This window comes from Chenopodium album, chromosome 25, assembly GCF_948465745.1.
Source record: "Chenopodium album chromosome 25, dcCheAlbu1.1, whole genome shotgun sequence".
Taxonomy (NCBI): domain Eukaryota; kingdom Viridiplantae; phylum Streptophyta; class Magnoliopsida; order Caryophyllales; family Amaranthaceae; genus Chenopodium; species Chenopodium album.
Genome location: NC_137858.1, coordinates 18,989,816 through 19,015,507, shown reverse-complemented (window position 1 = coordinate 19,015,507; position 25,692 = coordinate 18,989,816). Strand labels below are relative to the sequence as shown.

At 35.9% G+C, this 25,692-nt stretch overlaps 1 protein-coding gene across 2 annotated transcripts; it reads left to right on the top strand.

The window, feature by feature from the left end:
• The first annotated feature begins 4,147 nt into the window (after window positions 1-4,147).
• LOC145613055 (pyruvate, phosphate dikinase, chloroplastic-like) lies at window positions 4,148-25,596 on the top strand. Of its 2 annotated transcripts, none has more exons than XM_081668115.1 (21): window positions 4,148-4,304; window positions 6,082-6,353; window positions 6,586-6,642; window positions 7,212-7,445; window positions 7,556-7,693; window positions 8,042-8,204; window positions 8,340-8,575; window positions 8,656-8,784; window positions 8,940-9,119; window positions 10,191-10,328; window positions 20,423-20,587; window positions 20,671-20,832; window positions 21,140-21,229; window positions 21,698-21,836; window positions 21,926-22,103; window positions 23,134-23,263; window positions 23,497-23,625; window positions 23,841-23,978; window positions 24,066-24,143; window positions 25,135-25,226; window positions 25,324-25,596. In XM_081668115.1, exons 2-21 carry the CDS (start codon window positions 6,105-6,107, stop codon window positions 25,364-25,366), a joined length of 2,868 nt encoding a protein of 955 aa, XP_081524241.1. In that variant the 5' UTR covers window positions 4,148-4,304; window positions 6,082-6,104; the 3' UTR covers window positions 25,367-25,596. The 2 variants fall into 2 exon arrangements, with proteins under 2 accessions (XP_081524241.1, XP_081524242.1); XM_081668116.1 differs by having other exon boundaries at window positions 4,151-4,304; window positions 6,072-6,353.
• The last annotated feature ends 96 nt before the right edge of the window (window positions 25,597-25,692 follow it).

Genomic DNA, 25,692 nt, shown 5'->3' with positions numbered 1-25,692 from the left:
GGCTGTTGGTGCTCTGAATAGCTGGAAACTCCCTGGTGCAGGTATTTGGGTGTGATTTTGCAGATGCACACTTGGCTGCTGGTAATTTAGTGGGTTTGGGTGTGATTTTGCGGGATGAAATGAAAAGCATAGTGGCTGCAGCTATGCAAAGGTTGAAGGCAAGATAGATGGTGGAACAAGCCGAGGTTGTATCAGCAAGATTTGGAATTCAGATTGCTGGTCAGCTAGGATTCATGAGAATTGAGCTGGAGTTTGATGCACTGACTATTCTGCAGACTATCAATCAAGAGTCGTTGGGTTACTCTCCTTTGAAGCTGTTCCATGAGGATATTAAGAGGTTGAAAGTTGTAAATTTTTTAAGCCTATGTTCTTAATTTTTATTCCTATATGTTCTAAATTTTTATTTCTATATGTTCTAAAATTTTTAAGCCTATGTTCTAAATTTTTTCCTATGTTCTAAATTTTTATTCCTATGTTCTAAAATTTTAAGCCTATATACTAAATTTTTTAAGTCTATGTTCTAAATTTAATTCATGTTCTTAAGTTTTTAAGCTTGTGTTCTAAATTTATTTTGCCTATGTTCTAAATTTTTCCTATTTAAATTTATGTTCCTATGTTCTAAATTTATATTCCTATGTTCTAAAGTTTTAAGCCTATGTTCTAAATTTATTTTACCTGTGTTCTAAATTTTTCTATGTTCTAAATGTATTTTGCCTATGTTCTAAATTTATTGTTCTACCTATTTTTAAAATTTGTCTTTGTATCTTCTAATTTTTTCTAAATAAACGAGATGTCATGAGAGTCCAACATTGCAATCAACATATATACAATCAGCATAGCTACATAGCTCTAGCCTAGAATACGCCCACAAGTACATAAGATTAAGCACTAAATAATTCAAATAATCAAACTTGTCTATGTTAGGACCTATACTTCAGACCACCAAAACAGAAGGTGGAAAGCAATAATAGGATATAAAATGGAGTATGGAGTATGATGTGGTTTTTGAGTTCGATCCCTGTCACGGGGTTTTGTTATATGTTGTGTATAAAAAAGAATGTGATTGGTTAATGAATTCAACAAATTAAATGATGTTTCATATACATTAAACCTACTAGCTTAACGAGTAAAGCATTGTGCAAATGCACAAAGATGTGGGTTCGAATCCCACGTAGGTTCATTTCTATAATGTGAAATCGAGAGTTTGTATGACAATATGAGAGTTCAAATAAAACAAAGTTTTCCATAGTCATTAATCATTTCAAGCCACTATTTTGCATAAAAATCATTTCAAGCCAATTTTTTGCTCGTAAGAAATATAACTTAGTGTTAATTTGATATACCTTTTTTTTAAAAAAAATGTTTAGACTATAGGCAGAAAATTTTAGAACATAAGAAAATATTGAACATAAACAGAAAAAATTAGAGCATTGGAAAAAAAAAATTAGAACATAGGAAAAAATTTAGAACGTAAAGTAGGAAATGGTTTACAATATATATAAGCAAAAAAAAAAAAATTTACTCAGTAGAACATAGGAAAAAATTTAGAACATAAACAACAAAAAAAAAAAAAATGGAACATAGGAAAAAAAAATTAGAACATAAGCAAACAAAAAATTAGAACATAAGAAAAAAAAAATTAGAACATAGGAAAAAATTTAGAATATAAGCAAACAAAAATTTAGAGCATAAAGCTGAAAAAATTTTAAAAAAAATTAGAACATAGGAAAACATAACTTAGCGCTAATTTAATTTTCCTTTTAAGGTTATTTTTAGAGTTAACCTATGTAGGAATCGAACCTACATCTTCTATGCATTTGCATAGTGCTCTGCCAATTGAGCTAATAGGTTTTAGTATATGTTCTAAAATTTACTGAATTTGTTCTAAAATTTATTGCAAATGTTCTAAAATTAGAACATAGGAATTGTTTAACAGAATATTGCTCTGGAACGGGTCAAAGCACACCAGCAACCACCTATTCGGGTATACGACAGGAGGCACAAACAAAAGAGCAAGGGACAAGATCAACAACAGCAGTAAAGTGTAATGAGGAAAAGACAAAGAATTTAAATGGTCCACTAAAGAGTGTAGCAAGGAGTATTTCTGTGTGAAGGCTACACTGGCAGTACATGACAAAATATTAATGTTAGAGTACTTTGTGAGAGAAAGCTTGATATATAAAGGATTAGCAATGCAACAGTAGCTTCATGTTGTTGGAGAAGTTAATAGTAGTGTAGGAGTAGTTGTAGTAGTCCTCAAGAGTAGTAGCTCTGATATTTCCTCAAAAATCCTTCAAGCTTTCCTCTATTTATCTGTTGTTATTATTGCTAGTCCATAATCAGATTTCCAAGTCTATAGCAAATATAGAATGCTAAATAAATAAACATATTACAGAAAATTCTTTTTTTATATTCTAAATTTTTTTTTCACTATGTTCTAAATTTAGTCCACTTATGTTCTAAATTTAGTCTACTTATGTTCTAAAGTTTTTTTTTCCTATGTTCTAAATTTTTTCTACCTATGTTTTAAAGTTTTTTTTTCCTATGTTCTAAATATTCTTTTACCTATGTTTAAAATTTTTTTGCCTATGTTCTAAATTTAGTCTACTTATATTCTAAAGTTTTTTTATTCCTATGTTCTAAATTTTTTCTACCTATGTTCTAAAGTTTTTTTTTTCCTATGTTCTAAATATTGTTCTAATTTTTTTAAATTTGGTCTACTTATGTTCTAAAGTTTTTTTTTTCCTATGTTCTAAATTTTTTCAACCTATGTTCTAAATTTTTTCTACCTATGTTCTAAACTTTTTTTTTCCTATGTTCTAAATATTCTTTTACCTATGTTCTAAATTTTTTCTACCTATGTTCTAAATTTTTTCTACCTATGTTCTAAAGTTTTTTTTTCCTATGTTCTAAATATTCTTTTACCTATGTTCTAATTTTTTTTTTTCTTTTGCCTATGTTCTAAATTTTTTCAAACATTAGAAATTATAATTTAGAACATAACAAACCTAATATGTAGAATTTTAGAACATCTTAGACTAACTTTAGAACATAAAACGAATATTGTTTAGAACATAATTTTAGATGAAAATTTTAGAGCATAGTATGCATCGATTATAAATTTCTAGGACATTGATATAGTTTAGAACACCTATTCAAAAAAAAAAAAAAGTTTAGAACACAATTTTCAGAATTTATACGGTATACCTTATGAAATTATAGAAGTTGTCAGATTGGTTAGAGTGACATTCGAATTTTTTTCAATTCGACCTTGCATGTAGCTGCAGTTTTGAAATACCAAAAAAATTAGCAATATTCAACCGAAAATAGACATATTAATACCTGAAATTATTCAAAAATTAATAGAATGAATATTACTTACCTTTGCATTTCGAAACTTATTTTCATAAAATTATGCTGTTCTTCGCCAATTTCCAATTAGATTTCTCTTTAAATCAATTGTTGCAAAATCTAGGGTTTTTTTTTGCCAAATTTGTAGTTAAATTGTTCAATTTGACTTTGTTGATGCAAGTTTATGAACAATATTTTGAATCTACGCCAAAAATGAAGGAAAATACAGAATTTTTGGGTTCGATTGAAGCAGCTTTAGTATTTTGATGAGGAAAGTGAATATGGTGGTATTAGAGAGAGAAAGTGGTGAGAAGTTTGGGTATCATTGAGGAGAGAGAAAATTAAAAGGTTGGTGGCTATATAAAGGTAGAAGGTTTCGATATTTACAGGAATGCCATTAATATCTATGGTCTAATCTCAACCGTTTACCTCAATCAAATCCTACGGATTAGATTGGTTCTTATATAACTAAGGTTCTTATATAAGGAGAGGTTCTTACCGGATCCCTCCCCTATATATATATAAATATATATATATATATATATATTTATATATATATATATATATATATTTATATTTGTCCAAAATATACATATATCTCGTGCATTAGCACGTTTCCAATTATAGCGAAACGGAGGGTGTACTACAGAATAGAGTGTTTGAAACGGATAAAATTTTGAGTTAGGGAGAGAGTAGAGAGCGGGAAACTGTATATTTAACACAATAAAATCCAGATGTCATCTTATAAGTGGTGTTTAAGGATGTTGTTGTTAGTTGCTAAAACTCTTACAAATTTTGTCGTACATGTTGGAACTCTTGTAGCCTCTCACTAATTTCTCTCTCTTGATCATTCCACTCCACTCTCTGCCTCTCATTCCAACCTTAACTTCTGTGTCACTCTTCTTATGAACTTCGTCTTCAACTCATCATTGATCACGCTCTTTTTGGGTTTTGTAAGTACCAATTGCTATCTTGTTCTTATTTTTGTTGAATGCATGCCTAAGATCGATGCATTTTAGTTCAATTTTCCCTCTTATTTACTGGAATTGTTGTGAGTTTATTATACTTATTTTCGTTTATGTTTGTTCTTTTTGCTTTTTTACTCGGTTTAGAATGCATATCTTACGATATATTTGAATTTGTCTGAATTGATATAAGACTATAGGAGTACCATTTTAATAAATCCTCACACACCTATTTTTTTCTTTTTTTTTTTTGGTTGTATATTGGTGGATTTACTCGTTGGTTAAAGTTATTTTTAATTGGACCACATATATTGTAAAAGGTGTTAAATTTCGGGAAAACTCCTCAATCTGGAGTGTGTACTATTGATCAAATATATAGAGTTTACAACGCTAGGCCTAATTCCGTTAGGAATCCTAGATACGATAAACATATAAAATATACATTTAATATATCCTAATCTGCGAAAAATATTATCCTAAATATAATATCTATCACACCCCCGCAGTCTTAGCGGGAGGAGATCGTACGCTAAGACTGGACCTGAATTCCAGAATAGTTCTCGTGGTAGGCCTTTAGTGAAAATGTCCGCAAACTGATATCTAGAGTTTACAAACAAAAATAATTGAAGATATTATGAGATAGAAGTTTTTTTGTTACCAAATTGTATAGGGTTTTGTGGAAATTTAAGTTGGTTTCACTTGGGGGATGCTTGGTTTTCATGTATTGTTGTAAAAATTTATCGATTATGCTGAGTATTCATGTATAAAAAATGGTTATTTTATTGGTAATTGATAGACTATATAAATCGATCCTACCAGAATCAATTTATATACTCTATCAAAAGGTTAAACTTTTGGTTTAGTAAGTCCCTTTTAAGTGGAATATTTCGCGCTAGGCATGAAGGGGTTATGCCGCATCCACATTTCAAACCCAAGGGCTCTCAAGTGAGGGGGCGTGGTAGAGTTTATAAATTGATCTTGGGCTTTAGAGATGTACTTTAATAGTAATAATAAGTTAATTTTTTTATATATTTTTCACCATGTAAATTGTTTTTTTTGGGTGTTTAGAAAATCACAATAACAGTTGATGAGAATCGATCCCAAGATCTTTTGAAACCGGGAGGGGGGCTCTCCACTTTCACTCCCAGAATCATAGGTTGTTTGATGCTAATAGATACATAGTATCTGGTGTTGCACCATCGGGGTACACTCTAGATCGAATGATGTTTTCCACAGAAGGGTTTGGTACTTTTTGGGTGTCTCGTACCCTGGGTTGTGTGGCTAATTAAGTGTAGAATAGCGGGGGAGCATAAGGTGTGCTAGGTATTATATCAAAAAATGAGACTGGTAATTTCTAGTGGGCGAGGATGATAAAAAGGTAGCAATATGAGGCATTTATTTTAGAAGTTTGAAAATCATTATGGGATGGAATGAGTGTATTTGATTCTGTCCAAAAGCCTACTTAGCAAATGTGTGTCATTGTGCACTGCAATTTCAAATGTATATGCTATATCATTGTTGAGCTCTTAATAAAGATGACAACTCTTGTTATAAGGGTCCATATAGGTCCAATTGCGTCCAAAATCAACACGAATGAAGTATTAATGTATAACAGATAATAATCTGCCTGAGTTGGGTAAAGAATACTAAATAGATCGATTGGCTAAAGCAATGATAGAATGTTCCAATGTTCTATCTGAACAACTGTCAAGTTACTCATTCGAGGTTTTATACATTGAAGTTTTATGTTCGGAGTCTTCTGCAGGGATCCTAATCTTATAACGAAAGATGGCATCAGCTTTTAAAGGAATGCTGATCAGAACTGTCCCTGATAGATGCTCACATACACAATTGAAAGTGAAGCACTCAGAACAGATTGGTTATCTGCGAGACCAAAATTTACTTGATTGTAATCATTGCAAAAGTATTCAACATGTTCGATTGCAGAAGAGAAAATGTCTGCGTCCGTTTTCTAGCCATATGAGGTCACAGGTTGTCATGGCTCTGGTGTCTGACCCAATTTCCACCACTAAAAAGGTAGACTATAACTAGTTGATTGTGTTTCGAACAAGGCATATAGATCCCAGCACTCACTTGCATCGCTTTCCAATTCTTCCCATGCATGATGTATAGTTTTTTTTTATTATTATTATCATTCGTGTTTTATTGAAACTTATAATCACTACTCTCATCTGTTTATCAGCATAAAATTTGAATAACTAAGATGCAATATTTGTAAGTTTTATGAATTTTTTTTTTATTCATACAGCGAGTATTCACTTTCGGTAAAGGAAGAAGTGAAGGCAATAAGAGCATGAAATCCTTGGTAAGTCATTTGGCTTTAGATAATTAGATTTGATGAATGGATTAAAGTTTTCACTTGAAGTTATTCATGTTTCCTTGTAGTCATTGGATCTTATCTGTAAGAGAAGTAAACAAGCTTGAGTTTAATTTCTTTTGCCTGCATCATAGTACCACAATATTCCAACTGTCTTGGCAATAACCATTAACATTTTACTTAAAGTGTCATAGTTTGTGGTGCTGAGATATCTCCTTCTTTGATTCATTATGTGCACCTAGGAGTTAAAAGAGTAAATGTTGTAGAAAGGGTTTAATATTTTACTAAACTAGAGTGTATCTGTGCTAACGCACGGTATATATATAGCATGTATTTTTAGAAAGAAAAACAATAGGAGTTGTAGAAGTTAAACAAAAAAAAAATAAAAAAAATAAAAAATTGGAGAAGTGGAAGTTATAGAAAGAAGAAAAAAAAAGAACTAAAATGCATGAGATTTGAGGATTGGGCTTTTCGAGGGTTGTGGTTAAATAACTCTGCAATTATATAAAAGATAGTCTGTGTTGCTGAGATATCCCCTTGCCTGAATCATTATGTAGTTGGGAGGCAAAGGAGCAAATCTTGCAGAAATGGCCAGCATAGGCTTATCTGTTCCGCCAGGGTTAACCATATCTACTGAAGCTTGCCAAGAGTACCAGGACTACGGAAAAAAACTTCCTGAAAGTTTGTGGGAGGAAATCCTGGAGGGATTGAGAGTGATAGAAAACGACATGGGAGCTTCCCTTGGAGACCCTTCTAAGCCTCTTCTACTTTCAGTTCGTTCTGGAGCCGCGGTAAGAGACTATAATGTCTTGTTATTGGTTTAATATAATTATGTTATTAAAAGTTGGTTTAATTGCTTTCTCTTTGTTCCCTAACTGTAGTAGGTATTATATGTCTACAGATTTCAATGCCTGGAATGATGGACACTGTTCTCAACCTTGGACTTAATGATACAGTGGTTGTAGGCCTAGCAGCAAAAAGTGGAGAACGATTTGCCTATGATTCATTTAGGCGTTTCTTGGACATGTTTGGTGGTGTAGTAAGTAATTTTTTTCTTGTGGATTCACCTATTGTTTCCATAGTAAATAAATTATCCAATGTCCTTTCTTTCTTTGCATAAAAATTGTCCTGTAAATTGCATATTTTCACAATCAGAGACATCTTAAATGATTGGCATGACTATTGTTTTATTTATGGCTTTATATCATAATCAAAAGCATTAAATTAGCATCTATTAATTTGAATTTTACTCCTTTTTTCTGCTTTAAAATTTTCAAATCAATCATTGTGTAAGCTATTTCTCCAAATCTTGCTTCTAGTTTAGATGTATGACTTCAAGCTTTGTATCAATCAATTCTCTTGCTAATGTTCAAATTTTTACTTCAAGGTCATGGGTATACCTCACTCAGCATTTGAGGAGAAGTTAGAATTGTTGAAGCAAGCAAAAGGAGTTAAGCTTGACACCGAGCTAACTGCTTCCGATCTTAAAGAGCTTATAGAGCAGTACAAGAATGTGTATCTTGAAGTCAAAGGAGAGACTTTCCCTGCTGGTACCGAATAAAATATGATATGTTTTCTTTCTCATTATTCTCTACTACTGACTATATTTTGGGACAAACCATTTTCTATGCCTAGAATAGTTTAAATTGAGTTTCCTTCTTTTGCATGTTTAAAAAAAACTGCAGATCCAGAGAAACAACTTCAGTTAGCTATTCAAGCAGTATTTGATTCCTGGGACAGTCCACGAGCTATTAAGTATCGGAGCATCAACCAGATATCTGGGTTGAAAGGGACTGCAGTTAATATTCAGTCTATGGTGTTTGGCAACATGGGAAATACTTCAGGGACAGGTGTTCTTTTTACGCGAAACCCAAGCACTGGTGAAAAGAAGCTCTATGGGGAGTTTTTAGTTAATGCTCAGGTATTTTTTACAAACTTGTACAGTTCTTAGAGGACATGACTGTTGCTCTTTATCATGACCATTGAAACCTGCATACACAGGGAGAAGATGTAGTTGCTGGCATTAGAACACCTGAAGATTTGGACACCATGAAAAGCTGCATGCCTGAAGCCTATAGGGAACTTGTGGAGAACTGCGAAATTTTGGAGCAACACTACAAAGATATGATGGTAATAATTGATGACATATCATAATAGACTTTAAGTAAACACTGGTTTTCTTGCTTGTGCACATAAGATCTGAAAATAGCATAGGGAAGTTTTGTTAGCCAAATAACACAATTTGTAGTAATAATCATCTGGTGGATTCATTTATGTTAACACAGGATATTGAATTCACTGTTCAAGAAAATAGGCTGTGGATGTTGCAATGCAGATCTGGTAAGCGAACCGGGAAAGGTGCAGTGAAAATAGCTGTTGACATGGTGAATGAAGGAATTGTTGACACTCGAACTGTTATTAAGATGGTAGAACCTCAACATCTTGATCAACTTCTTCACCCTCAGGTATACCTTATTGTCTGAAATTTACTGTCCACTTCAGTATTATAGCAATGAGTTGGTGACTACTGTTTAGCTGTAGAATATCATAATTTCCAAGAAGTTTTATAAGGGAACCACACATTAACTTTAGATGACCATCCAGGGGAAAGTAGGACCTAATTGAGATCTCGACTTATTCCCATAAACCCAAAGCTATCATCAGCGAATATAGGCTGAAAAAATAGGTGGTTATTTTCGATCATGTAACTTAGACTTCAATTTTTTGGGAGGAAATCATAGGATAGACTGTATGTTATGCAGACTTTCAACTTCAGGGAGAGAGAGGGAGAGTAGTAGAATTTGTCAATTGGTAGTTATTGAATCAAAAGGTTTTATATTATTATTATTATATATTATACTTCTTCATAAAAAAAAAAAATTATATTAGGAGGCTATGTTTTATAATTTTATAATTGATTTGAATATGATAGGAAGCTCTGGATTTTATTTTATTTTAAAAAAATATGTATATATGTATGGCATATGCTACCCAATTGATCTAGAATTCACATTGTCATAATGTTCATGCGTTTTGGAACAACTTGATAAGGGAAATTCCTGCATATTTCTTCACCTCACTTAATGTATCTTTAAAAGACTAATTTTTTATTGCCTTGAACTTTAAACTTACTCTGTACTAGATAATATAGAAAGGCAGTATAGTAGCTGTACAAGAAAAGGTGTCTGAGCTTATTAATTAATTCAACACAACCTGTAGACCCCTAGTCGCTTTTATGCTATGTTATATGGACTCTACATTTCACTTCAACACTTCATTTTGGGCCAAAATGGATGGAAACTTTCAAATATAGTCGAGCAGAACACTTGAACACATACCCGTGTTAAACATGGTTACCTGAGTCCAAGTAACATAGCTTCTATGTAACCCATTACCAGTATTATTTGCCTTTGTAGCATGAGAATCTATCCATGCTATTTTTGGAACTTTTCCCTCATTCATATTAGTTTTTGGTTCATGTAGCCGACCCCACTTATGGGACTAAGACCTTGATTGATTAATTGTATATGCATTAGTTTGAAGACCCATCTGCATATAAAGACAGAGTGATTGCCTGTGGACTGCCAGCATCTCCTGGAGCTGCTGTGGGGCAGGTTGTATTCAGTGCTGAGGATGCTGAAGCCTGGCATGCACAAGGGAATAGTGTCATTCTGGTATGATATATACTTTTTGGTTTTCTTGCTTTGTATTTTTTTTCTTACTATTTTAAACTTCAAATGAAATGTCAGAGACCAACTTCTTATGTTTTACATGTTCAAAAGTAGCCAACATGGAGAGGGAGAGTTTCTTCAAAACAAAAAACCAAAAAAAAAAAAAAAAAAAAAACATGGAGAGGGAGATCATAAGCATATCTACTTCCCTAGGGTTGGGTGTTGAAATTATATTAAAAGATATGAGAGAGGGGAAAGAATAACATAAACATAGTACATTAAAGGATAATGGAATGTAATTGCTTGCCTTTCATTATAAATTGCCAAGAATATATACAAGCGTACAAGTCAGAGTTAGGCCTATAATTAAGCCTTAGATTGAGGAGCTAATCTACGGCTATGCTACCTATAAATATGCACAAGATAAATACATAGCAAATATAGATATACAACAAAACAGAATATAATTATCATATATTCTAACACACCCCCTTAGTCGAAATGGGTGAGACTGGCTTGAAAGTCTTCAAATAAAACACTAGGTAAACCCTTTGTAAAAATATTGATAACGAGAGGGAATATGTAGGACTCGTACCTCGCCTTTAGCGACTTTTTCCTTGACAAAATGAATGTCCATTTCAATATGTTTGGTACGTTGATGTTGTACCGGATTTCCTGATAAATAGATGGCACTCACATTATCACAATAAACCAGAGTAGCTTTATGAATAGGGCAATGAAGTTCAAGTAATAAGTTTCGGATCCAACATGAATCAGAAACCAAATTAGCAACTCTTCTATACTCAGCCTCAGCACTGGATTTTGATAAAGTTGGTGGTCTTTTGAATGACCAAGTAATCAAATTATCACCAAGATAAACACAATAGCCGGAAGTAGAGCGTCTAGTATCCGGGCATCCTCCCCAATCAGTATTAGTATAAGAAATAAGCTTAGTCAGAGAGGATTTATATAAGTGAAGACCCCTATAAATAGAGTAGAATACGCTTGAGAGCATTCATATGCTCGGACCTGGGATCATGCATATGGAGACAAACTTGTTGCACAACATAAGAAATGTCCGGTGAAAGTGAGGTACTGTAGAGCACCGGACAAACTACGGTACTTGGAGGGGTCCTCACAAAAGCACTGAGTTTGGGTTTGGTGTCAACCGGAGTAACACAAGTGCTGCAATTAGCCACACCAGCTCTTTCTATGGCGAACAGTGTCTTAGACAAGAACATACCATTAGCATTAGCGGATTACAGCTATCCCTAAGAACAGCTATCCCTAAGAAGAAGCCGACATCAAACTCGCCACCCAAAAGAGTCATGAATTGCTTTCTTAACCTGTCGGAAGAGGCTGTAAGGATAATATCATCAACATATAGTAAGATACATGCCACATCCGAGCCCCGTCTGTAAATGAACAAAGAGTTATCAGATTTACTGTGAGAAAAACCAATACTGGCTACAAAATCTGCAAAACACTGATACCAGGCTCTAGGTGCCTGTTTGAGGCCATAAAAAGATTTCTTTAGTAAACACACATGTTTAGGACGACTCTTATCACGAAACCCCATAGGCCGATGCATGTAGACGGTCTCATTGAGATAACCATGTAAGAAAGCATTCTTGACATCTAACTGATGAACATGCCAAGATTTAGAGATAGCAGTGCTAAGAACAATATGAGTAGTAGCCGGTTTGACAACCGGACTAAAAGTCTCATCACAATTAACACCCTGTTGTTGAGTTTACCATCACTTACAAGATGGGCTTTATACCGCTCAAAAGAACCATTAGATTTCTTTTTGTGTTGAAAAATCCTCATAAATCTAATTACATTCACATCCGGTGACCAAGTGACCAATTCTCGGGGCCGCTTTCCAATTAGGGTCACGAATAGAACTAATCGGGTCTTTTGGTAAGGGAGATATATCAGTGGTAGTCATGGCAGCAAGGTTGGAGAAATATTTGGAGTTGGGCTTGTAGATGCCATTTTGAGCTCTAGTGGTCATGGGATGTGAAGGAAGAGTGAGTGTTGCCTTGTGGTGGATTGTTGGGCCGGCCCGTTTTTTGGTTAGGAGAGTGAGCGAGCTGCTGTTCCTTAGAGCTGGATAGGTAATGGTGAGTTAGGTGACGGCCCAGCATGGGGGAGATGGTGGTGGGTAGGCCATTCACTTCACTTTCGCTTAGGCCTTAGCCAAGTGCTTGTTGGGCTCCTCCCCCCCCCCAAAAAAAAAAAAAAAAATTGTACTTAAGAGAGTTTCTTCCCCGTTGATAGGACTATAGCCGAGATCCCCCTTGAAGTGTTGGATTGAAGGAGATGAAATCCGCTCCACTAAAAGGAATCGGAGACAAAAGAGCTCTCATCCTAGTAGCTTTGAGTTCAACTGCGTGTCCCTTTAAATAGGTAAAGGAGTGGAAAGGGGCAACGCCAATGAATCGACATCGCTGAAAATATACAACTCATTCTATCACTATTACGACTTATAGTTGAAAGAAGTCATGCTATACCTATTCTACATGCCAAATGGTCTTGTTTTCATCAAACCTTCCACCTGCTGTCTATCAAAGGTAAAGTTCGTATATTAGGAGTGGAATTCCCTACGGAACGAATTTCACATGACGACATATGATCATTTTGCCATTAGACATGTCATAACATTTTGACCCTCTATGATTTGGAGCTGGACCAAGATTGACACTAGGAGTGGACCTTTGTTGCAATTTGTGAATAAAAGTAGACAGGAATAGAGGAAAACAACATAGGCAACTAAAAACACGTAATCCTGAGTATATGGGATCACATTGATATAGAATTTGAGTTGGAGACTTAAATCCTAAAATTTTGGTTGGAAGAATGTTTAGAAGATAAGTGGCCATTTTTAGAGCATGATGCCAAAAGGAGAGGGGTAAAGAGGCATGAGCAAGTAAGGTACCTATAATATTGTTTATTGATTTTATGTGTCGTTCAGTTTTTCCATTTTGAGGTGAGGTATGAGGACAAGAGATACGGAATAACATACCATGGTGATAAAAAAAAACTCTTTAAAGGTGTCATTGATATATTCTGTGCTATTGATATATTCTGTGCCATTGTCACATTGAAAGGTCTTAATTTTATAGTTAAATTGTGTACTTGTGAGGCTATGAATAGATTTAAATAGATTTTTTACTCGAGATTTCTTAGAAATAGGGAAAGTCCACAAAAAATTTACTGTAATCATCAAGAAAAAGCACATAATAACAATGGCCGGAAGAACTCACAATAGGCGAAATCCATAGATCACGATGAATAATATCAAAAGGAGAAACAGTGTTTGACATAGAATCATGAAAAGGAAACTTAGAAGTTTTTCAAGAGGACAAGATGAACAAAAAAAATCTTACAAGCCTTATTACAATCAATTAATTTGTTACTACTAAAAAACCTAAGCACCGTATCACCGGGATGCCCTAAGTGGCTATGCCAAAGGTCGTAGGATAGAGCAGTACAAGCTGAATTATTGACTCGAGGATTGGCTTTAGTGTTTGAGAAGATAGGATAGAGGTCATCGGCATTGTCACATCTCATTAGTTTGACTCCCGTCTTTAAATCATTCATAGAAAAGCCAAAAGGGTCAAATTCAACGGAAACCGAATTATCAGTTGTGAATTTCCGGACATATATTAAATTCTTAATTGAATTAGGAGCATGTAACATGTTATTCAAATGAAAAGGTGGGTTCGGTGATGGCAAAGTAGTACTACCGTGACCGATAATTGGAATTAAATGACCACTAGCCATAACAATGTTATGATTTTTATTGCTCGAATTAAAATAAGAATAAAAAATACCTTAATCCGAGGTCATATAAGAAGTTGCACCGGTGTCCATGTAGAAATTCCCATCATTGAGAGTAGGACGAGGAAAGAGCATTCATCGCTGCCTTTTGTGGGAGAGTAGCTGCCAGTAGGAGCAAGTAGGAGCAATTGCATTGTAGGCTTGGGGACGCGAGCCCAGAATACCAGCTGGACGAAGCCCAAAAGATTGAGCTGTTGCTGGTCTTGAAGCCCATGAGGAAGCCGGATTAGTGCAGGGAGGAACCCAAGGAGTGTAGGCCCAAGGTTGTTGCTGCCAAGTATATGGCACGTGTTGGCCATGATAGGGAGGCTGCTGATGGGCCCTAAGAGTGGAATTTTGGGAATTTCGACCCTTCCTAGAATTCCTAGAATTAGACTTCTTTTGTTTCCCCCCTTTAGAACTAGAAGATGAAACAGTGAATTGAGAGGAAGATGCAGGGTTGTTACTTCCACCACCTAGTTCCGGTTGCCGCCCTCCTTGGCTAAAGGGTTCTTAATGGCCCGTTCAGCAATTTTAAGCCGAGAACGACAACTTTCGAACGAAGGTAGAGGTTCTTGGTTTTGAATGATGTCCACTATACCAGCATAGGCTTCAGGTAAGTCAGCGGTGAGTTTGAGGACTAGTCTGCTGTTTGATATAGGGGCATCAACGTCAGCAAGTCGATCAACAAGAGACTTAATATGATTGCAGTAAGAATCAATTGAGGTAAAATTCTCAAAGTCGAGATCGACCTTTAAGATAGGTGGCATGTGAAGCTTTGTTATCTTGAAACAGTGATTCAAGACGAGCCCAAGCCCCTTGTACGGTGTCGTCTTTGAGAAGAATAGCGTTAAGGAGATCAGGGGATATGTTTCCATAAATCCAGTTCAAAACCACAGCATCAAGGCGTTTCCAAAGAGCCGGATCGGCAGTCTTGTTGGCTTGATAAGCGGCAATCTTCATTGCCTCCGTAGGAGGAATAATATGATGATGTAAACCATGGACCCTAACAAGCACCTTGAATAAGGAAGACCTAGTCATCCAAAGTCACGGGTATAAGGGATTTGACATTGGTGATGGTGAGGGCGGGATGATATATGGAGGAGTCAAAAGACATGATGAGCAGCGGAAGAAAAGAGAGGTGGGCGGTTGTTAGGGAGGTGAAGCCTAGGTCGAAACCGTATCTGATACCATGAAGGATAATGGAATGTAATTGTTTACCATTCATTAGAAATTGCCAGAATATATACAAGCGTACAAGTCAGAGTTAGGCCTATAATTAAGCCTTAGATTAAGGAGCTAATCTACAGCTATACTACCTATAAATATGCACAAGATAAATACATAGTAAATATAGATATACAATAAAACAAGATATAATTATCATATATTCTAACATACATGACTGATTATGTATAGAATGTGACTTAAGTAACTAAAGCTCTAAACTAGGAACTCTATCCCATGATCTTATAATCTAATATCATGCCTAACCCACTACCTACATGATCTCCACAACCTAAGACCTTCAGGAAAATTCAAACATTGATTTTTCTTAAGGAAGAAAAATATACCACTACAATTACATGTTTGAATCACTAAACAAACATATGTTCCTAAACTATAGGAACTATATTCGATCAATAATCCAACATGCCCCCTTTGATTTAAAGTTCATGATATTCACGTTCGACTTCGATCAAAATATCATTTCTCGAACACTATGGGCGTGTTCGATACTAGCTTTTGAGTAGCGTTTAGGTAGCTTTTAGTGGTTTGACCAAGTCAAACCATTACTTTACAAAAAATATTGGTGTTTGGCAATGTAGAAATCGGTAGCTTTATTTAGTTGTTTGGCAAATATTAGATTTTGAAAATAATGGTAGCTGTTGAAAATTAATCTACAGTTTTAAAAATAAAATATTGATTTTTATATGTACAGCTAGTCAACCGTTACTTTACCAAACACTCATACCTGAATTATCTATCTTCACAGCTAACAACTACCTTCACGAACACACCCTATGAACAGTTTGCTCTCCTCTTCATCACCTGAAGCAAATTCTGTTTCCTCTTATAGAAATCAGCTATGCCATAACCACAATCTTCTTTCTTCCATTCTGTTCTAATGGATGTGTGCAATGGAACAATTTAGGAACCACTATCTAACATAAAAATAGATAGCAAACTCCTAATAGCTTCTTGTAATGCTTCACTAAAACCCATCTTTTCTTTCCCTTAGTATTCAATTGATCTAAGTGTTCTCTAAGGGATGTACCTTCAGACATTCGCAGACCGAACAAACATTGCTTTAATAGCAACTTGTTTGGTTAAAGACTTCGTCATGTATTGACTCTCCAGCTTCAACTACAGACTCGATGTGGTTTCCTCCTCCGCGACCTCGATGATAACATCGTTGTCTTCCACACACAACATGATTGTTGAGTGTGCCTTCTCCTCCAAGATTTCCATCTCAACGGTTACCGGACTCGGTGACTTCTTTGTCGATGGTGTCTCAGCGGCATCTGAACCCGATGACTTCTTTCCCAACGACGCCCATAACCCTTGTTGCTTCAACAAAGCCCACAACTTGACCTGCCGCAGACTAAACTATTCCTCCCCGTGAATTTATCGATTATCACATTTATCCCAGACATGTCTCCCACTCAAATCAAACTTGGCTCTGATACCACTTGTTATGATGGATGTAAGAAAGGACAAGTTAACGAATGCAAAACAAGAATAAATAACACTGATTTACGTGGTTCACCAACAATATATTGGCTATGTCCACGGGCATGCGAGAGTAATAGTTTTATTGATCTTAGGAAATACATATTACATATTCAGAACATATCTGAGACCAATCACAAAAAACAGATTGTTTTTTAGATTTCTGATGTTATCTATACCAGATCTCATAGATAAGAAATACACAAATGACTCTCCTCAACTTATCTGATTCCACTAAGGGGCCGTTTGGTTCACCCGGGGTGAACGGAATGGATTGAACAAAGTGAATGGTTGAGAATGGAATGAAAATACCTGATATTCTCTACGTTGTTTGTTTTAAAAACAAAGGGAAACAATCCCATCAACCCACCACCACACAACCACCACACAACCACCCACATTCCACCTTTTCTAGCCACCATCCGACCACCAAACCACCACCTTCGCCGCCCTTCCTCGCACCTTCGCCTCCCATTCGCCTGCCTCCGCGCAGCTGTCCCTTCCCCGAAAATTAGCCCCGAAAAGCCCAAGAAACTCCCCAAACTCCCCTTTCCCAAAATTATCATTCACTCCCCAAAAAACCCGCCGTCCGACCTTCCCTTACCCTCGATACCCTAGCGGGTGGGGGAGGGTTGGGCGGCCGTTTTACATTGAGGATTTGGTTTTTTATGGTTTTTTTCGGGGATGGAAAGAATTGCGAGGGCGCGGCATGACGTAAAACCTAAAGGCTTTGCCGTGACGCATCAATTATTCTATCACAGTGTGAATCGAGACAAATTCATTAGGTTTCATGACGTAAAACCTAAAGGCTTTGCTGTGTTGAGCATAACCTATAAAAATGCAATCTATTCCTCTTGCATCTAAATATCTGATGTTTTCCTTTTGGGTTCAAGAAATTTCGCAATTGCTTTATATCAACATACCTTAAAATAATTAAGATTAAGTTTCTCGGGAAATTCTCTTTGGTAACACCCTAACACCGTACTTTTAAATTTTCTTAGTGGAGAATTGCGAAAAATCATATTATCCTTTGTAAACTTACTTTTTATAACTTTTCAATGGGGAACTTAATGAAACAATTTAGTTAATTCTTAACCATTGTTAACAATTTTTTATATAAAAAACTAAATTTCCTAAATTATACTCACTTAATAAACTCAAATCCCTAAAATATCCTCACTCAAACCCAACACGTCATCTTCATCTTCATCCTCCTCTCTTTCTTCCTCTTGCCAACACCGAACAACTACCACCGAATAACCAACATCTTCATAATCAACACATTTCTAGCAGCCATACCACTTCGGCCAAGCCATGCCACCAAACCACCCTCGAACAGCCACCACCACACGAAACACCCTAGCAACCGGCCGCTGCACCTGTCGCCGCACTTGCCAACAACAACCCACAATAACAACAAACAGCCAGCGCAATAGCAGCCGCAGCCACTGAAACACACAACACCATCAATTACATCAATTCACCACAAAACCACCTTCGATCCGCCACCAATTCTCACTCCAATAGCCCGCCTGCAGCCCGCAATCACCAATTCGCCTACCTCACCAAGCCACCACCACTGCCGACACCTCCACCCCCTCCTTTTCAAAGTTAGGGTTGGTATTGAAGTAAATTCTACATTATTGTACAGAAACAAGTATCTGAATCCTCATCGTCATCAGTGTCGCTTACATCAATGCACCAGAAAAAAAAATCCTCCAATGAAATCAATAATCATTAAAAAAAATAGGATATGTACAATATGCACATTCCAATTCACTTTAACACGAGGAAGCATCAATTTTTAACAGTATTTCATGTTTCAAACAAAAGGATTTCCTATAGAATCTCAAATTATATGTGTGTATATATATATGGAGTATTCGTACATCAGCAAAACCGAGTCTTCAAGGCAATAATACTACATTCTAATCACCCACAATTTAGATAATCTCTTCACCAATTTAGGGGAAAATATTTCTAAATCATTTAAATGCAAAAAATATAAAAACTATAGTTAAATATCTAGTTAAAATTTATCATGAATGTTATAGTTAACTTAATATAAAAAGCCCAAGTTTTCCAAGTTTCTTTTTGTGCCAAAGTTAATGGGGTAGTTTTGATCCTGTTAGGCCTCACTTGTATAAGGTTTTACTCCTACAAGAATAACTAATAGGAGGTGAACTATTATAGGAGAATAATAGGAGAATTATTTATGTTGATGACTACACGAAATCATCAAATTTGGTTCATGTTAGCCGACCCCACTTTTGGGATTACGGCTTTGATTGATTAATTACTTAGTATAAAACATAAGAGGCTTTTGGTTAAGTTGGTCCTTTAATATGGTATCAGAACCAGCGTGACACAAAAGGTCACGAATTCGAATCTCATTTACCCCTCCTTTCAAAGTCAAATATTAAGCGTGGGGTGTGAGGAGGATCATGCTACATCCACACTTCAAGCTGAATAGACTCTCGTGTGAGGGTGCGTGATAGAGTATAAAACATATTTCTAGGCCTTAAACATAAGCTTATGCTTTTAGTTGAGGTGGTCCTTTAACATAGATGGTGAGATTATTTAAAAGGCAATTCAGTTGAAGTTTGGCCTATGGGTAGATAATAATATTCTAACCCAATACACTTCTCACCCAACACCATAAGCTCAGAAACAACCACAATACACCTCCGATTGTTCTCACCACTAGCCTCCACTACCTTCACTGCTAGCAAGAGTAGCAACTATCATCTCCTTAATGCCACCTTCACCATCTTCTCTATTGGCGATCCATATTAAAGGGAAGATATGATAAAAAAGAGGGAAACTTTTAAGCTTATAATTTGGCTTAAATGGTGAATTCAGCCATATATTTTTTTGTGGTCAAATTTGAACACCAATTGCCATTCACCTTTCCAAACTCTTAAATTGATGGTGGCGAAATAGTAGCGGTAATGAGAGGACGACGGTGGTGAGAGAACAGTAGGGCCGTGATAGAATAATATTGGCGGTAAGAGAACGACGGTTATATTGAGGTTTGAGTGGCGGCGGTGAGAAAACAACGATAGTAATAGGATAAGAGCAGTGGTGTGTGAGAAGATGAAGGTGAAGAGACTGCTTTTGGAGAGAAATTATAGTAATATTTATCCTAAGGAGGCATGGGTAATGTATTACCCTCCACTAGGGGGGTAAAGATAACGAACCCCATTCCAGGAAAGTTATTTAGGCCCATAACATATATCTCATGAGAATTATGGACTATCACATGCAGTCTAGGCAGACCCTTAATTGGAACTCTATTTAAAATTTTGCAACTAGATAGATTCCACTTTCCATTAGAATAATGATTTATACACCCTTCATTATCAAGTTTACCTACTGAGATCAAATTCAACTGAATATTTGGAACATGTGTGACATCATGTAGTGTTAGGTTGCACCCTTTATTGGTTTTCAAGCATGTATCTCCAATAGTTTACCTTCTTGAACTTATGTGAATGCTGATTTCCTTGTCCCAACTAACATACATTTGCATTATAAAGGTGAGGACCGAGACTAGTCCAGAGGATGTAGGGGGCATGCATGCAGCTGTTGGAATCTTGACTGCAAGGGGTGGAATGACATCTCATGCAGCTGTTGTGGCTCGTGGCTGGGGAAAGTGTTGTATTTCAGGGTGTTCTGAGATCCAAGTGAATGATACTAACAAGGTAATTCCTATGTTTACTTTATATTTTAACCTTGATCATTGTTTATCTGATGTGATGTGTGAGATTTATTGCTCATATTCCAGGTTCTTGTGGTTGGAAACAAAGTAATATCTGAAGGTGAGTGGCTTTCTCTTAATGGATCAACTGGCGAAGTGATCTTAGGGAAAGAACCACTTTCACCTCCTGCTCTCATTGGGGATCTGGAAATCTTCATGTCATGGGCTGATAACATACGGCGCCTTAAGGTTATACAGTTTCAATATACTGTTTCTCAATTCCATGCATTGCATTTTCCTCATCAAACTTAGGCATCCAAAAAACTGGTCAGACTTATCTTGGAGTTATTTGCGGATATCAATTGTGTGAGTGATACATCCAAGCATTCATTATTAGTGTGCCTCCATGTTCCCTAAACAACTGTGATCTACATATGTATTTTGTCTATGTAGCTTTCGTTATAGACTGTTTCTTTGACATTGGCTATAGCAAGGCTAAATCATGGAGAAAATCGCAAATTATTATAAATCACATTCACTGTTAGTATATGTACAGGTCATGGCAAACGCAGATACCCCAGAGGATGCATTAGCAGCAAGAAACAATGGTGCTGAAGGAATTGGACTTTGTAGGACTGAGCACATGGTAGTTTACACTTTTTCTCTTTGTAATCTATTGTTAGGAGATGATTTGTTGGTGTTGCTTTTATATTTATCAGTAGTTATCACAAAGAATATTTAAATATTGAAATAACATTGTCACGCCCTTGATGCTAAATTTTGTATATACTTGTAGACTTGTAGTTTCATAGTGGAAATATGATTGCAACTATTTCAAATCTTGTTAGACTCAATTTTGACAGGAGTCATGCAGGAGTTGCCTTTAATTTTATTTCAACAATTGCTAAATCGTGTGTTGTCTGTCCTATTAAAGTAAGAAGAGATTTTAATAATATTTAGAAGGGAAGAAATTTCAGTAGGTGATGAAAAATTCTTCATATGCCTTTGTTCTGGTCTGGTTCTTACAAGTCATGAGATTCTGTTTTGTTAAAAATTTATATCATAATATGCCACATAACTCAAGGAAACATAATTAATGTATGCATTGTCTTAGTTCTTTGCTTCAGATGACAGGATAAAGACAGTGAGGAAGATGATAATGGCAATAACTCCTGAGCAGAGGAAAGTAGCTCTGGATCAGCTATTACCTTATCAGAGATCGGACTTTGAGGGGATTTTTCGAGCCATGGATGGCAAGAAAATTTTATATTTTGATGTTTATTTTAGTTTAGTTATCTTGTATATAGGTGCTTTATTGTTATTATTATTCTGTTAATTTCAGGGCTTCCAGTTACAATAAGATTGCTAGACCCTCCACTTCATGAATTTCTTCCAGAAGGTGACTTGGGACAAATTGTGAATGAACTGGCATCGGAAACTGGGATGGCAGAAGATGAAGTCTTCTCCAGAATAGAAAAGTTATCAGAAGTCAATCCCATGTTGGGTTTTAGGGGCTGCAGGTAATGGATAAGGTGTTCACATATAGTCATATATTTACTTATAACCTGTCAATTAAGATTTTTTTGTGTGTGTGTGTGTTCATATTCCGTTATTTATCAGGGCATTACCATACCTGTTAGTGGACCATCTCAACCAAAAGCTTAAGCTTATGGTTGAGGCCCAGGAATATGTTTTATACTCTATCACGCCCCCTCACACGAGAGCCCGTTTGGGCTAGAAGTGTGGATGCAGCATGGGCCTCCCTCATACCCAGCGCTTAATATTCCACTTGAAAGTGGGGGGTGGATGAGATTTGAACCCGTGACCTTTGTGTCACGCTGGCTCTTGATACCATGTTAAAGGACCAACTCAACCAAAAACTTAAGCTTATGGTTGAAGCCCAGGAATATGTTTTATACTCTATCACGCCCCCTCACATGAGAGCCCGTTTGGGCTAGAAGTGTGGATGCAGCAAGGGCCTCCCTCATACCCAGCGCTTAATATTCCACTTAAAAGTGGGGGTGGATGAGATTCGAACCCGTGACCTTTGTGTCACGCTGGCTCTTGATACCATGTTAGTGGACCATCTCAACCAAAAGCTTAAGCTTTTGGTTGAGTTGGTCCTTTAACAATACCGTCTGAAATGTAGTCTTTCTTAAGAGACGTTTGTTATAATATTAAGCAGCACGATCAACTTAATACTTGTAGGAGGGGGAAGGGGGGGGGGGGTGTCAGCTGTACGCAGTCTTACAAAGAGGCTAATTCCTATAAATCCTTAATCAACAGAACTAAAATCTAATACTAATATACTATACTAAAACTAAGAAATGAAAGAAATCTTAAGAAATCAATGTACTTTAAATCCCTTGTAATACTGATGTCAGAAAATAATGGATACTCTACTGCATAAATGGACACATTATGATTAAGCACATAAGCAGAATATCTAATCATTTCATCATGTGCACAATGACAATGACCATAAGGTCACTAGGTTATTATTAATTTATTTTAGAACTTGTACTGATGGAACTTGATGTGTCCTTACAGGTTGGGAATATCATACCCTGAACTAACTGAAATGCAAGCACGTGCAATATTCCAAGCTGCAGTTTCAATGAGCAACCAGGGTATTACAGTTCTTCCTGAGATTATGGTTCCTCTTGTCGGAACACCACAGGCACGGATCCTTTTCTTATTGCCAACATTTATTTTCTTTTCTCTTTTTGAGTTGTTACCATTGTTAGAACACTGGATTTATTTGAATAGCAGGATCAGTAGGCATAACTCTTGTTGGGAATATCATACTTACTTTTTTTACTTCTTTTCAAATATCTATTTTGATCCGCTTTGATCGTTGATCAGTTGGCTTTTTGTTTGTGTTATGTTACCTATCGCATATCTGTGTGACAGGAGTTAGGGCATCAAGTGAGTTTGATACGAGAAGTAGCGACAAAGGTATTTTCTGAGATGGGTTCTTCCTTAAAATACAAGGTGGGAACAATGATTGAGATCCCAAGGGCAGCTCTAATTGCAGACGAGGTACAATAAAATTACTTTCTTCCTCTTAAAGATTCATATAATAGCTTTAGTATGTACTCAGGTGGTTTCCAACATACAGCTCTAGCAGAGTGAAAATTACTACTAAAGTTAGGTTTATAGACAGTATAGTTACAGTTCGTCGTATCTGTTTAATTTTTGGCATATTTGAGGTACTACACTACCTAAAATATTGAAGTACAATTTTTTTTTTGTAGATTGCTAAGGAAGCAGAATTCTTCTCTTTTGGAACAAATGATCTCACACAGATGACATTTGGGTATAGCAGAGATGATGTTGGGAAGTTCCTTCCTGTATACTTGTCAAAAGGCATACTGCAAACTGACCCCTTTGTGGTAAGTCAGTCTTACTCAATACTCACATCCCACCAGAATTGGCAAAATTAACTAGTCTTTACACAATGCTGCTCCATTTGAATTTAGGTTCTCGACCAAAAAGGTGTGGGCCACCTCATCAAACTTGCAACCGAGAAAGGCCGTGCTGCTAGGCCTAGCTTGAAGGTAAATTACAACATGAAGATCAATATGCCTTAATTATCAATCCATTTTAGAAATTGTTTAAACTTGAAGGTTTGTTCAAATTCAATTTGTACTCATTTTTTTGGTCAGGTGCTAATTCAAAATAAATTACTAACCCCGTTTATTTTTTAACCTAAACACTTTTCCATTAGCGGTATGCACATAGTAGCATAGTCCACTTTGACCAATGTTGGTAATTATTATGTAAGAAATCATATAGACAAGTTGGATCTTGTTGAATTTGTCTCGGTATATAGTTATAATCAAGTCAGTGTTTTTAATCCTAGAGTGATCATGTGTCTCATGATGTGATGGTATTCATCTCTAAATAGCATCAAAAGGTGATCATAAATAATTTTTTTTTTTTTATTATTTTATTTTTAAAAACGGCAACTCGTAGGCATTTCGCATTTGGTTGATCCTACTTGGCTCATGTTCCTGTTTCTGTGTATGAGCTGAGATCAAAATCTATACCATATTTGAGCCAAAAAACTGAAAACAGTTATGAAAAAGTGCTTAAGTTAAAAAAAAATGAGCTCAGATCAAACTCAATATCATATATGAGAATTTCGGATCTGGTTGATCCTACTTGGCTTATGAAAAAGTATAATTTTAGTTTTGATAAGGAAATTCTTAGCACAGCTTTCCCGAGTTAAACACTGCCATGGATTTGAGCACTGTCAGCCAAGCTTGAACTTGACCTCAAAATTTCATTTAATCCAATCAATTCAGCCTAGCAAGTTCAAGATAAATTGTGCCCGAGTTTAAACTTGTTGAAATTAAGCTAAGTTGAGCTGAGCTATGTTTTAAGCTATGTTGAGCCATGTTAGAATTTACCTCTGCTTGTGACCCAGCCCTACTTTCATCGCTTTATCTTGCAAATCTGTGATAACTCATACAAGGACCAACCTACCATTTGTACTTTTCCATCTACTAAAACACACTAAAAGTATTTTTTTTAATACACTCAAAGGTGGGTATATGTGGAGAGCATGGGGGAGAGCCTTCATCAGTTGCATTTTTCGCCGAGGCTGGACTTGATTATGTTTCGTGCTCTCCATTCAGGTTTACTATGCTTACTCTTGCGCTTATACATTCTTGCTTAAGCATTTCATTTTCTTTAACTTGAGCAGTATGAATATGGTTTTTATTTTGTTGACAGAGTTCCAATTGCAAGACTAGCTGCTGCTCAAGTTGCTGTTTGAAAAACGAAGATGGTACATACAGACTACACCAAATGTAATTTGTAAATAATTGTATTGTACATCATAGTTTACAGGGGCTCACCACCATCCAATAAGAAGGGAGAAGCATCAGTCTTATTTAAATGTGTAATATTTTATGCAAAACAAGCGCTACTGTCAATTTATGTATAACATACAGTTTGTGATCCTTTTTATAACAGCTATAAAGGTTGTTCAAATATTTTATAATAGCATAGTTGTATCAACTCGTGCTCTTGACAAACGTATATCAACAATTAACAGCATTGCAAACCATATATATTGCTCATAAAAGTCCTATAATTAAA

Coding starts and splice junctions, on each gene's coding strand:
- LOC145613055 (XM_081668115.1), top strand. CDS start 6,105: ATGGCATCAGCTTTTAAAGGAATGCTGATCAGAACTGTCCCTGATAGA. Junction 23,626..23,840: donor CAGCTCTAATTGCAGACGAG/GTACAATAAAAT, acceptor TTTTTTTTGTAG/ATTGCTAAGGAAGCAGAATT. Junction 24,144..25,134: donor CTGCTAGGCCTAGCTTGAAG/GTAAATTACAAC, acceptor ATACACTCAAAG/GTGGGTATATGTGGAGAGCA.